The sequence below is a fragment of the Natrix helvetica genome, assembly GCF_964273705.1.
Source record: "Natrix helvetica genome assembly, chromosome: 10".
In the NCBI taxonomy this organism is placed as follows: domain Eukaryota; kingdom Metazoa; phylum Chordata; class Lepidosauria; order Squamata; family Natricidae; genus Natrix; species Natrix helvetica.
In genome coordinates this window covers 5,290,506-5,303,722 of record NC_138561.1, presented here as the reverse complement: position 1 = coordinate 5,303,722, position 13,217 = coordinate 5,290,506, and the positions used below count along the sequence as shown (strand labels likewise).

General features: G+C 44.5%; 1 protein-coding gene across 3 annotated transcripts in view; it reads right to left on the bottom strand.

Annotated features, from left to right (window-relative positions):
- The window catches only part of NECAB2 (N-terminal EF-hand calcium binding protein 2), a 213,406-nt gene that overhangs the window by 4,785 nt on the left and 195,404 nt on the right, over window positions 1–13,217 (bottom strand). For all 3 annotated transcript variants that reach the window (XM_081963382.1, XM_081963381.1, XM_081963380.1), the window contains exons 10-11: window positions 12,937–13,049; window positions 75–152 (exon numbers count right to left, since the gene is read on the bottom strand). In XM_081963382.1, the coding sequence (XP_081819508.1) occupies window positions 75–152; window positions 12,937–13,049 (191 nt within the window). The remainder of the gene's footprint in view (window positions 1–74; window positions 153–12,936; window positions 13,050–13,217) is intronic.

Sequence of the window (13,217 nt, the reverse complement as noted above, 5' to 3'; positions counted from 1 at the left end):
ACGGAGAAGAAGGTCAGCCGGTTTCTTAACTCGGAACACGGCTAGAGCAAAAGCTGAGACCGCTGGTATGGTACCTTTTCCAGTCATCCTCATTCTCCCAGAATTCGTAGACAATGAAAGTGACCCCATCGGGAAGCCTGACCGCGGTTACGCTGCAACAGAGGGAGACACATTGGAGTCAATAATGAGTAGCAGAGAAATAATCTCCTGTGAAAATAAATAAATAAAGATATTGATGATTCATCAACCCAAAATTAATGAAACGGGTTAAGCTGCAAACTTTTCTCCCCTGCAAGCCGAGCGAACTTCTATGAATGCAGTGTTGTGTCCCGCCAGTGGCCAGTGGAGCTGGCAGCAGTTTCAGACAGTGAGGAGGGTTGGGGAGGAACATGGGCCAGTCCTGGAGTCTGGGGAAGGCTCGGATGAGGGCTCTGTGTCGGAGACAGAGGGGGTGCCAGGGCCGTATGCCAGTTATCAGCTGCCTTCAGAGCCAGACATTAGTGAGGCAGAAGAACAGCTGGAGCCTGCTCCCAGTGTGCACATGCACAGAGTTGCCAGATGAAAGGAACAGCTAAAGATAGGGGTCAATTTGGGAGTAATGCCACAGGTGGATTGTGAACGGCCTCTCCCAGGGGAAATAAAAGAGGAGCGAAAGGGGAGTGGAGTTTGCAGGAGACAGTTCGCTTCATTGGTTCGTGACTCTCCAAGACTCGTTGTCAGGTTTTGCAGTCTTTTGCAGCTCTCCAAGCCAGATAAGGTCTGTGACCGTAAATCCTCCCTTGAAAGACTTTGCTGGATGTGAATGAGCAGAATTCACAGCAAATTAATAAAAGGTTTTTTTGTCGGGACAAGGAGTTTGCTTCCTGCTCTCGGGAAGCCTCGGTCAGAACATGGAGTTACCCTTCTATAACTGATAACCTGGGTAAGTAAACTCATCCAAGCATCTGCTTCCTCTATGATGTTCAAGACTACGGATGGTCCTCAACGTGCAACCATTCTGTGGAGGCCTGTCACCCGCCAGCCCCTCCAGCAGCCACATCAGAGGAGGAGGAGGAGAAGGCGTGGGAGTCAGGGTCAGTATCAGGGCAACCTGAGAGCTCCGAGGGGGAAGAGGGAATGGAGCTGGCAGAGAGAGAGAGACAGAGGCAGAGCCTGGGCCGTCCGTCAGCTCTCAGATGGAGAGTCAACAGCCTCCAGGTCTGGAGGTGGCTAGTGAGGAAGAGGAACAGCTTGGTCCATAGCCTGACGTGTGAATGCACAGAAGGCAGAGGAGAGGAGAGCAGTGGAAATCTATGGGCCGGTCCTTGGGACAGAAGAGCCACCTCTGCTGGCGAAGCACCACCTTAGCTCTGGGGATAAAAGGCAGGGGGCGGAGATGATTAAAGGCCTGGAGAGTAAAGCATATGAAGAACAGTTGCAGGATTTGAGTTTGGCTAGTCTAGAGAAAAGGACTAGGGGTGAAATGATTCTCTGTGATGGGCCCAGCCCTCTGGAATGACCTCCCCCCGGATATTAGGATTACCACCGACCTCCGCTCCTTCCGTTCAAAACTCAAGACCCACCTTTTTCAACTAACAGGCCTGGCTCAACCATAGTTTCATTTTACTCCTCCTGGCAATTTTTAAACTTGTAATCTCCATTGGGGTATTTAATTTTAACTTATTTTAATATTTCTATGTTATTATAATGATTGTATTGTGTTTTTATACCTCCTCCGTACAATGTGTAATTTTCATAATATGTGTTTTTATTTATTGTACGCCGCCCCGAGTCCCTTTGTGGAGAGGGAGCGGCTAACAAATTTAATAAATAATAATTAATAATTAATAATAATAATAATAATAATAATAATAATAATAATAATAATAATAATAATAATAATAATAATAATAATAATAATAGCAATAGTCCAGTATTTGAGAGACTGTCACAAAGGAGGCAGGACAAGAAACAATGGGTGAAAACGCAACAAGGAGAGAAACAACCTAGAAACCTAGAGTCCCTTTCGGGAGAGGGGGCGGTCTATAAGCGCTAATAAATTGAATTGAATTGAAATAAAGAGAAATTTTCTGACGGTGAGATCCATCAACCCACGGAACAGAAGTTGCCTTTAGAAGTTGTGGGAGCTTCATCACTGGAGGCTTTCAAGAAGAGACTGGACAGCCATTGGTCTGAAATGGTATAGGGTCTCCTGCTTGAGCAGGGGGCTGGACTAGAAGACCTCAAAGATCCCTTCCAACATTTAGAAGTTCTGAGAGCTCCTTGTGGCTATTCTCACTGAATGTTGTTGTGATCCAATTGCACCTTTACAATTCCATTGAGAAAAGTAAAAAAAATAATAATGGAAAATGAAAGCAATGTTTCCTGCTGCATTCTACCTTCTCCCTATCCTGCTAATGCATTTTCTAATAATGTTGATGGAGCCCAAAGGTTTTCTTCGAAACAAACATGGATATTGGAGATGTGCACTCTGTTTTGGTTATTAAAAAAAGAAGAAGGAAAGAACATTTAATTAAAGCAATATTTTTCCCCAAGTAAAACCAGCACAAGCAGCTTGAGGATTGGAGAAGAAGCTCTCTGTGGAGAGCTGCACAACTGAGCTCCTAATAGTTGTATTATTTGATCAAGGTTTAGAAAATTAATGAAGCTGCTCCTTGCTGCTAAAAAACAACCAAGCTTCTGTCAGAGTTTGTTGCAAAAAAAATCCAGAAAGCACACACAGGTAACTGATTGAGCTGGATTCATTAACTTATTTATAGACATATGAATAGATGAATAAATGTACAGTACCAACAGGTAGTTCTTTCAAGTAAACACAAGGCAGGAGAGTTACAGGCAAACACAAGCAGTTAATCTGTTAGTTTCATATCAGCAGACAAGCCCAGACCAGAGTGCTTAAGTTTACTTCTCAGAGCAGCAGACTGCTTAAGTTTCTGTTTCAATTCTTTGCACAGACTCAGATCTGTTAAAGCTCCCATTGGCTGACTTACCGTATTTTTCGGAGTATAAGATGCACCTTTTTCCCTCAAAAAAGAGGGTGAAAATCTGGGTGCATCTTATACACTGAATACAGCATTTTGGCCTCCCGAAACCTTGCCCCCTTTATAGAAATGGCCATCCATAGCCTTTAGGAGGCTTCTAGAGTGCTCCTAGTAGCTGAGGAGGACAGAAATGAGTGGAAAATGAGCCAATTTTTGCCCCCCCCCAGCCCCAGGAGCACTCTACAAGCCTCCTAAAGGCTATTCATGCCTTTTTTTTTTTTTACAAAAAACGGGTCCGCTTTTATGAAAAACGGGCCGTTTTGGGGAGGTCTGCAGAGTGCAAAACCCCCCTTTTTAAATTGCCTCTTCAAAATCTTGGTGTCTTATACTCCAGTGCGTCTTATACTCTGAAAAATACGGTAGTTGCTACGCCTATTCATTGCCTGACCTTGTTCCCATGTCTCTCCCAGTCATGAGAGCTTGAGAAAGAAGGACTAGGGGAGATATGATAGCAGTGTTCCAATATCTCAGGGGTTGCCACAAAGAAGAGGGAATCAAACTATTCTCCAAGGCACCTGAGGGCAGGACAAGAATTAGGGTGGAAACTAATCAAGAAGAGAAGCAACTTAGAATTGAGGAGAAATTTCCTGATAGTTAGAACAATTAATCAGTGGAACAGCTTACCTCCAGAAGTTGTGAATGCCCCAACACAGGAAGTCTTTAAGAAGATGTTGGCTAGCCATTTGTCTGAAATGGTATAGGGTTTCCTGCATAGGCAGGGGGTTGGACTAGAAGACCTCCAAGGTCCCTTCCAACCCTGCTATTGTATTGTATTATTGTATGAGTATTTTAACAGCTTCATAAATCAGATCGTGCTCAGATATTCTATTCCTGAGTCCTTTTGATTCTTTGCAGCCCAACAGAACACTGAAAACAAATTAGATGTTGAGACGGTGGAGTAGTGGTGGTTATACAAGTTGGTTAGTCTCCTGCTTGACAAGGGGGTTGGACTAGAAGACCTCCAAGTCCTTTCCAACTCAGTCTGTTTAAATAAATATATCAGGCAAGGAGTTTGGGATGATATCTGCCTATCTGTCCATCAGCAGAACAACCGAAAAAGATGGGGGTAAAATTTAGAATGCTGCAAAAAACTGGGAAGAGAAAGAATGAAATCGAAAAGTGGGCCAGATTCAGACTGGGGCTGCATAGAAAAACATCCCTGAATCCCCCCCCCCCCCCCGGGGATTTGAATAATTGAGCAATGCATAGCAGACCACCATGCTTCTGAAGATGCCAACCACAGCTGGTGGCAAAATGTGAGGAAATCTGTTGTCTAAAAACCCGGGTCACCAAACTAGAAGTAAGAAGGAACAATTACAATTACCGTAGTTTTCGGAGTCTAAGACGCTCCGAAGTATAAGACACATCTAGCTTTTCGGGAGGAAAACAAGGGGGGGGGAAAATCTACCTCTGCTTCCCAGCAATTTGCCTCCTTGCAACAAATAGCAAACAGTACAGACAATATACACAGTTTGTAGTGTTATATTTCAGACTATACTTGTACAGATGCTGTTAAAATTGATGTGCTTTCTGGAGGTATAGTCTGCTATTTAAAAGAAGATATAATAGCAATGGGCCTCTTCAGATCAAGCATTGATTTTAAAAAGCTTCATTTTGTTAAGCTGCCTAGAACAATAATAAAGCAGTCTTTAAAAATAAGTCTAATAATTTGAACATTGCATAGGCATTTATAGTTATTGACTTACCTCCTTGCAGCAAACAGCCTGATTAGCACAAGAAAAAAGAAATCTGCCTCTGCCTTCCAGCAATTTGCCTCGGGGAGCAAACAGCAAGTTTCACTCTCAATTTCAGCATGGGCCTCCTGATCATCAGCTGTTCAGGCTGCAGATATTGCTATAACCTATTGCAGCCTCCGCAAGGCCCATTTCCCCCATTTGCTGCAAGGAAGTAAATTGCTGGGAGGCAAAGGCCAAAGGGTGGGGGATGGTGGGTGGGTGGGGGATGGTGGGTGGGTGGGTATACATTCAGTGTATAAGACGCACCCAAATTTTCACCCTCTTTTAGGGGGGGAAGGGTGCATCTTGTACTCTGAAAAATACAGTAATCAGTGGAACGACATGCCTCCAGAAGTTGTGGGTACTCCTCCGTTGCTGGAGGTTTTTTTAATTAAAGTTTTTTAATTGTTTTTATTACACACACACACAGAGACAAAAACATTCTTCATTACATCTTCCAGAAAGCATGTCGATTGGTTACAAATAAATTTTGTGCATTACTACCACAATCATTCTTTATACTTCATTCATATTGGATTATATATTTTAAATGAAAAATCTTTATATACCATCAACGTACCATCACTCTCATTTAATTGTATTTGTTTAAACGTGCTTTTATCTAGAATCATTTGTATTTAAGGACACAACCACATACTGGCATTCGTTAGCTGTTTCTATAAATTTCAGGCTTATATCCAATTGCTTTCACCAATGCCAACCCATATAAAATCATTAAACATTATCCATTAACATTTCGTTATTATTATTGTAGTTATCTAACATCTTTATAATAAATCTAGACAAAAATCTATTACTAGAATTTAGTAATTTGGAGGTTTTTAAAGAAGAGACTGGACAATCATTTGTCTGGAATGGTATAGAACAGCAAGGGTGAAACTTTTCAGCTGCCTGGCACGCATGCTCACACTGGAAAACGGAAAACCAGCTCTTCCAGTTTCCGGCACTGCCAGAATGTATGAAGGGCAGCTGATCGTCACAGGCCCATGCACGCCAGAAACCTGGAAAAGGAATGTGTGATGCCGCACGTGCCAAGCGACATGGCTCCCTGTGCCACTTTGGGCATGCCATCACGGGTACAGAATCTCCTGCCTGAGCAGGAGGTTGGACTAGAAGACCTCCAAGGTCCCATTCAACCCTGTTATTCCGTTGAGCCCTGAAGCTCAGTATGATCCAACAGTTTTGCCAACTACTCTCTTCTTCTTCTTTTTTAAAAAAATATTTTTTTATTTCTCATACGTACGTTCACAAATATACAATCTCATAACTATTATTATTAATATGTCTTATAACATTTATGACCATTTCTTCCTCCTCCTGAAATTAAAAACATAACCGAGATTGCTTTTCTACCATCCCGTACACCCATCTTGTTTTGCAACAACTCTAATTCTTCTTCGTTCCTCTTTTCTCCTTCCCTTCTTCTTTCTTTTTTCCTCTCTCCTTTCCCTTCTCCACTTCCCCTTCCTCTCCCCCACGCCTCCCTTCTTCTTCCCTTCTCTACTCCTTCTCCTATACTTACTTCCCCTCCATTTCTTCCTCTCCTTTTACCCTTTCTTCTTTCTCCCTACCTTTCCCTCTACTCCTCTCTACATTCCCTCTTTCCGTTGTTGTGTTTACATATTTTCCTCTTCAATCTGCTGTGTTTTCTAACTTCTTCCCTGGTGATCACATGAGCATAGAGCATATTCAGCCATGTTGTACTTCTCCGTGCACACAATGATGTAACGTGAGGAGGGGAGTGAAATACACATGCAAAAGTGACACATATCTACTTGTTTTCATCACAGCCTTTTCCTCATTTACTCAGCTGCATACATCTGGACCAATTGAGATGCGTGTGGATGTCAGGGTTCCAACAGATGCCCTAATTAAATCATGAGCCTCGAGCCAAGCTGAAAAGAAATCCGGTTATTTATGAGGAGCTTCATGTCGGCATTCACATTCATTAGTCAACTCTGACCCCACGTAATTTACGGCCCAGGCTTGATCCTGTTTCCCCCTCCTCCACAGGGTGTGTCATTAGTCACATTCACCAACAAAGCAATTTCGAGGGTTGTAGAGATCACTCCCCTCCGGCCACTGTGAGTAACCCTGGGAGACAGCCTTGACAGATAGGTCTGGAATGTGCTTTTGTTTTTGGCTGCTGGGCTCTGCAGGTTCGTTTTCCCATCCCGCTTTGCCTATGGCAACTCGAGAGCAGGCCAGTGATGTTTTATGAGCTCACAGTGGATTCACACCCATCCTGAGACCAAATTATCTATTCCTGCCTGCTTGGAGCCTGCAATATTGAGCCAAGCTCCAGATGTTGACCAGATTAATTGTTCTGTCATAGCAACTGATGGTTTTCTCCACACATGCCATTTTATTGAGTTAGGGAAACTTTCTACCAACATTTGGACAATAAAATAAGCTGGCAATCTCCTAACTTTGTTTAGGATTGTGGGGTTTGAAGATTTTGTGGTTTTTGTGTGTGTGTGGCTTAGAGTGTTATTTGATCTAGAGCACAAAACACAGAATCACAGGGTTTTTTTTTAATAAAAGAGAAAGGGGGAATATTAATATATACACTTCTGTATAATAAAATAAAAACAATAACAAAGAGAAAGTATGAAATAATGACAGACTGCAGCTTAAATAAATATATATTAATATTAGAAATATATACTGTAAGTCAGCTGGATGTAATAACCATGATTAATTTTATCAGTTTTAGTTGTATTAGAATATATGGCACCCAGGTGCCACACTGTTCATGCATTGATGTTTGTAAAAAAATAAATTAAATTTTTTTTAAAAGATAACATAGAATCATAGGATTTAAAGGGACCTTGGAGGTCTTGTAGTCCAACCCCCTGCTCAAACACGAGACACTATACCATTCGGGACACATGGATGTCCAAGCGCTTCTTAAAAACCTCCAGTAATGGAGCTCCCCCAATATCTGGAGCCAACTCATTCCACTTATTAATTGTTCTCTCCGGAAATGTTTCCTTAATTCTAGGTTAAATCTCTCCTTGGTCTGTTTCCATCCACTGTTCCTTGTCTGGCCTTTGGATGCTTTGGAATATAGACTGACCAGTGGTGGGATTCAATGTTTTTTTACTACCAGTTCTGTGGGTGTGGCTTGGTGGGCGTGGTGTAGCTTGGTGTGCATAGCGTGGCATGGCGAGCATGGCGTGGCTTGGTGGGGGTGGCTTGGAGGGTGTGGCAGGGGAAGGTTACTGCAAAATCCCCATTCCCTCCCGATCAGCTGGGACTCAAAAGGCAGAGAACAGATGGGGGCGAGGCCAGCCACAGGTGGTATTTACTGGTTCTCTGAACTACTCAAAATTTCTGCTACCAGTTCTCCAGAACTGGTCAGAACCTGCTGAATACCACCTCTGAGGCTGACCCCATCATCTTTGTGGCAGCCCCTCAAATATTGGAACACTGCTATCATGTCTCCCCTGGTCCTTCTTCTCATTGGACTAGACTTCGTTAGAAGGCACCCTCCTTTTTGTCTCGCGCACCAAAGTCCAAATACTACAGAAAGACAAGGCAGGAATCTCCCTTCCCAATATCTTAAAATCCAAGATTGAATTCCATTTCTTCTGCCAGCCAAATTACGTTTTCTAACACCAAGCTGGGTTTCTCCAACCTGGTAAACCTTCTTAAATCCAGATTGGGAGCTGACCCAGGACGAAGGGATGCTGGGAGAAAACAAAAAGTCAGCAGGGCAACAGAAAGGGAATCAGGTGAGAAGTTGACCAACAGCCTGCCCCAATGCATCCTGCTCAGGAAACTAGCCCAGCAGAGCTCCCCTGGGAAGAGGCAGTCTACCCCAAGGAGCTCTGTCTTCAAAGCAAGAAATGGGAAACAGGCAGCTTTGAGGGATCAGTTTGGTAGCTTCCCAGAGATGTTTGCCTGGCATTGGTGAAGGTAGAAAAGGTGGAGCAGGTGACCTCTGATAGGGGGATAAAGGGAGGTGGGCCATCTCCTTGGGGATCCTGAAGGCTTTGTGACTTTACACCTGCAGGCTAAACTGTCAGTTGCTGCCAGTTATCAGTTATCAGAGTGAAGATGCCTCCCAAGGGGCAGCTTGGTCTTCAGAGGGGCTCCTGGTCTCTAGTGGGGAACCTTCCCTTTTTTTTAGTAACCAGCGACCAGTGGGGTAAATGGGGGGGAGAGTTTGGGTTGGGATGAGGATCAGGATAAGAGGGAGAGTCAGAGAGGTGGAGAGAGAGGAAGAGGGAGAGGTGGGACAGAGAGGGGAGGGAGAAGGGGAAGAAAAAAGGGGAGTGAAAATTAGAGGAACAATTAAGAACAGAAGGGGAGAAGAGGGGACAGAAAGGAAAGGGGAAGGGAGAAAGAAGTGGGAAAGAGGGAGATGGGGATAGGAAGGGAAGGAGGGATAGATCATGAGAGGGTTAGGGAGGGGAGAGGGAGGGAGGGAAAGCAAAGGGAGAGGGGAAGGGGAAGAGATCGGATCGGAGGGAGAGAGAGAGCAACTGGGGGAGTGGGAGGAAAAGGGAGAAAGGGAGAGGGGAAGAGGGAGATGATGAGAGGAAAGAGTGTAGGGAGACAAAAGGAGGAGGAGAGGGGGAGGAAACAGAGAGAAATGGAGGGAGACAGGAAGGGAGAGGGGAGAGGGAGGGAGGGACAGAACAGGGGAAAGAGGGAGGAAGAGAGAGATAGGGAGAGATAGGAGTTAGGGAAGGACTGGTGAGAGTGAAGGAGATGGGGAGGAGCAGTGGGACATGGATGGAAGGGGAGGGAAGGGACATGGGACGGGGGAAGGGGATGTTTAGACTGGATCTGGCCTTTTTAATCCAACCAATATCATTGACACATAGAAGAATCTTTCCGTTTTGGTAACCCTTGCTTCTCCCCCTCCTTTCCTTTCCTCTTGTCTTTTTCCAAAAGAATGGCTCCCTCCCTCCCTCCCTCTCCCCCCCCCTCTCTCTTTTGATTTTGTGGCATGTGCAAAGAACCCAACCAGGAACCCATTCCTGTTTGCGAAATTGATTTGCAAAAGTGCAAATGAGATTGCTTTGTATGAAAGGACAATCTGGATAGCAAACACCCCCCCCCCATCCTTTCAAAAACTCCGGGGGTGCCTCCTTCCTCCCCCCACTGGCTTATTTTTATTTTATCTTCCTTAGCAGCCATTTTCATTAGGGGAAGGAAGGAGAAGAAGCAATAGACTGGTAGAAGGAAAAGGAGATCTCGCGCTTTGTTTGGTTATCATTATCTTTGCTTGGGCACTCTTAGGCTTGGTCAGTGATGGGCATGAAGTCCCAGCACCTTCTCTGAGTTGGTGGAGTTGGTAGGGCCAACATATAGAATAAACACAGAATAAGAGCATTGGAAGGGACCTTGGAGGTCTTCTAGTCCAACCCCCTGCTCAAGCAAGAGACTCTAGTCTATACCATTCAAGACAAATGGCTGTCCAATTCTTTCTTTGAAAACCTCCAGTGATGGAGCATTCACAACTACTAGAGGCAACTTCTGTTCCATTGATTCATTGTTCTCACTGTCAGGAAATTTCTCCTTAGTTCTAGGTTGCTTCTCTCCTTGATTAGTTTCCACCCATTGCTTCTTGTCCTGCCCTCAGGTGATTTGAAGAATAGTTGGACTCTGTGGCAAACCCTCAAATATTGGAAGATTGCTCTCCTGTCCCTCCTGGTTCTTCTCTTCATTAGACTGGACATACTTAATTATCTCAGATGTTCATCATATGGTTCAACCTCCAGACCCCTAATCATCTTTCTTGCTCTTCTCTGCACTCTTTCTAGTGCTCGGGAATCTTTTTTGTATTGTGGTGATTGACTAAGCTCAAACCAGGGGTGAAATCCAGCAGGTTCTGACAGGTTCTGGAGAATCACTAGCAGAACTTTTGAGTAGTTCGGAGAACCGGTAGTGGAGATTTTGAGTAGTTCGGAGAACCAGCAAATACCACCTCTGGCTGGCCCCGCCCCATCTATTCTCTGCCTCCCAAGTCCCAGCTGATTGGGAGGGAATGGGGATTTTGCAATATCCTTCCCCTGCCATGCCCACCAAGCCATGCCCACCAAGCCACACCACGCCCACCAAACCATGCCCACAGAACCGGTAGTAAAAAAATTTGAATTTCACCACTGGCTCAAACCCATTTGAGGCTAGTTCAGCGCATTGTTCAACCCATCCACCCTCTCTCACAAAATGACTTATGCTCCAGAGTCTGCTTCCCAAGGCAAGGCGCCATATGCCAGAGGTGGGTTTCGCAGAATTTTACCACCGGTTCTCTGCGCACCGAAACTGTGAGCGCGCCCCTACTGCGCTTGCGCTTTGCTCGCATGTACAGCTTGCACACATGCGTGTGGCTTAGAAAACGTGGCTAAATAGGACAGCATAGTGCCAGGGCGGGTGGAGTGGCCCACTTGCAGCTTCCCAAACAGTTCGCCTGAACCATTCCGAACCGTCTGAATGACACCAGTGCCACATGCCCAAGCTTTGATACTGCGTTTTTTTACAGTATATACAAAAGTTCCTATCTGGGTTTTTTTTTTTGCAGCCTCTTTGCCCATGACTGAGCTCAGCTGGCTGTGTCACCAGAGCTGATGTGAGCATTTTAGATTCAAAGGCTGCAGCCAACTTTGATGTTCAGTCAGAATAAGAAATGCACGAGAGTTCTTTTTGTTACTGGAAAAGGAAAAATATCAATAAAAGTCACGGCCAACCCTCTATGCAGCTACACTTTCAAAAGTCTCCCCTTTTGAAAATCGGTTAGATGTTTAACTGATCTTCCAGCTTAGGAAATGTTGCCTTTTGGGTCCTTTCTCTAATGAATTGATTAAAATAAATTTGGCCCAATGATTTAAACGAGCAAGGTGATTTAGTGACACAGTTCTTGGCAGGTATTTTAACTCTTGTGCAGGAAAGAAGGAGCTGCATGTTAAGCCTGCCTATCAATTCTAATAATCTGGTTGCCCTCACAATGGATCCATGTACAGTGCTAACCTAGGTTTAACTTAGAAAACCATGGCTCACACATTTTGCAAACAATGGCAATGCCTGAACTCCTTTCTAGCAAGACATAAAAGATAGAATAAATAAAAAGATAGACATAAAGAAGTTGTGGGGGGGGGGGCGCTCCATCTTTGAAGGCTTTCAGATACAGATTAACAGAGTTGGAAGGGACCTTAGAGGTCTTCTAGTCCAACCCCCAGCTCAAGCAGGAGGCCCTACATTTATTTCAGATAAACGATTGTCCAGCCTCTTTTTGAAAGGACTGCATCCAGTTTTGGTCACCACACTATAAAGAAGATGTTGAGACTCTAGAAAGAGTGCAGAGAAGAGCAACCAGGATGATGAGGGGACTGGAGGCTAAAACATACGATGAACGGCTGCAGGAACCGGGCATGGCTAAAATAATAGTGAAGAGAAGCACCAGGGGAGACATGATAGCAATATTCGAAAAATATTGGTCACCACACTATAAAAAAGATGTTGAGACTCTAGAAAAAGCGCAGAGAAGAGCAATTAGGACGATTAGGGGACTGGAGGCTCAAACACATGAATGGTTGCAGGAACTGGGCCTGGCTAGTCTAGTGAAGAGAAGGATCAGGGGAGATAGGATAGCAGTCTTCCAATATTTGAGGGGCTGCCACAGAGAGGAGGGGGTCAAGCTATTTTCCAAAGCACCTGAAGGCCAGACAAGGAATAATGGATGGAAAATGAACAAGGAGAGATTCAACTTGGAAATAAGGAGAAATTTTCTGACAGTGAGAACCATCAACCAATGGAACAGAAGTTGCCTTCAGAAGTTGTGAGAACTTCATCCCTGGAAGCTTTCAATAAGAGACTGGACGGGATCTGTCAGAAATGGTGTAGGGTCTAATTGAGTAGGGCGTTGGACTGGATGACTTACAAGGTCCCTTCCAACTCTGATAATCTGTATCTGAAAGCCTTAAAAGATGGAGCACCCACAACTCCTGAAGGCAAGTTATTCTATTTACATTATCCCATTTACATCATGTCTAAAAGCTAGGGGGATCAATCTTTTTTTCTTTTTTGAATGGCCAATCAAGCCATTGCAAGATATTAAGCAAGACTGTAGGTTCCCCAGAACATGTCATGTCCCCACCAGTTCCTGTAGCGGTCCAAGTCCTACTTACTGGAAGCAGTCCTGTTCTCCAGCCACTGTCTTCAAGTACTGCTTCAGGGAGGCACAGAATTCTCCCAGGTGCTTCTGGGAAACAGTCATTTCGCTTCGTACCAAGAGGAGATACTGAAACATATAGAGACCACATCACAGAAACCAAGAGGAAAACAATTAAAATACCGTGAAAACCAACTGCACCATTGCTTAGACCTGTGATGGCGAAACTATAGCACGTGGCATGCAGAGCCTTCTCTATGGGCATGCCAGCCGTCGCCCCATCCCAGCTCCACCATG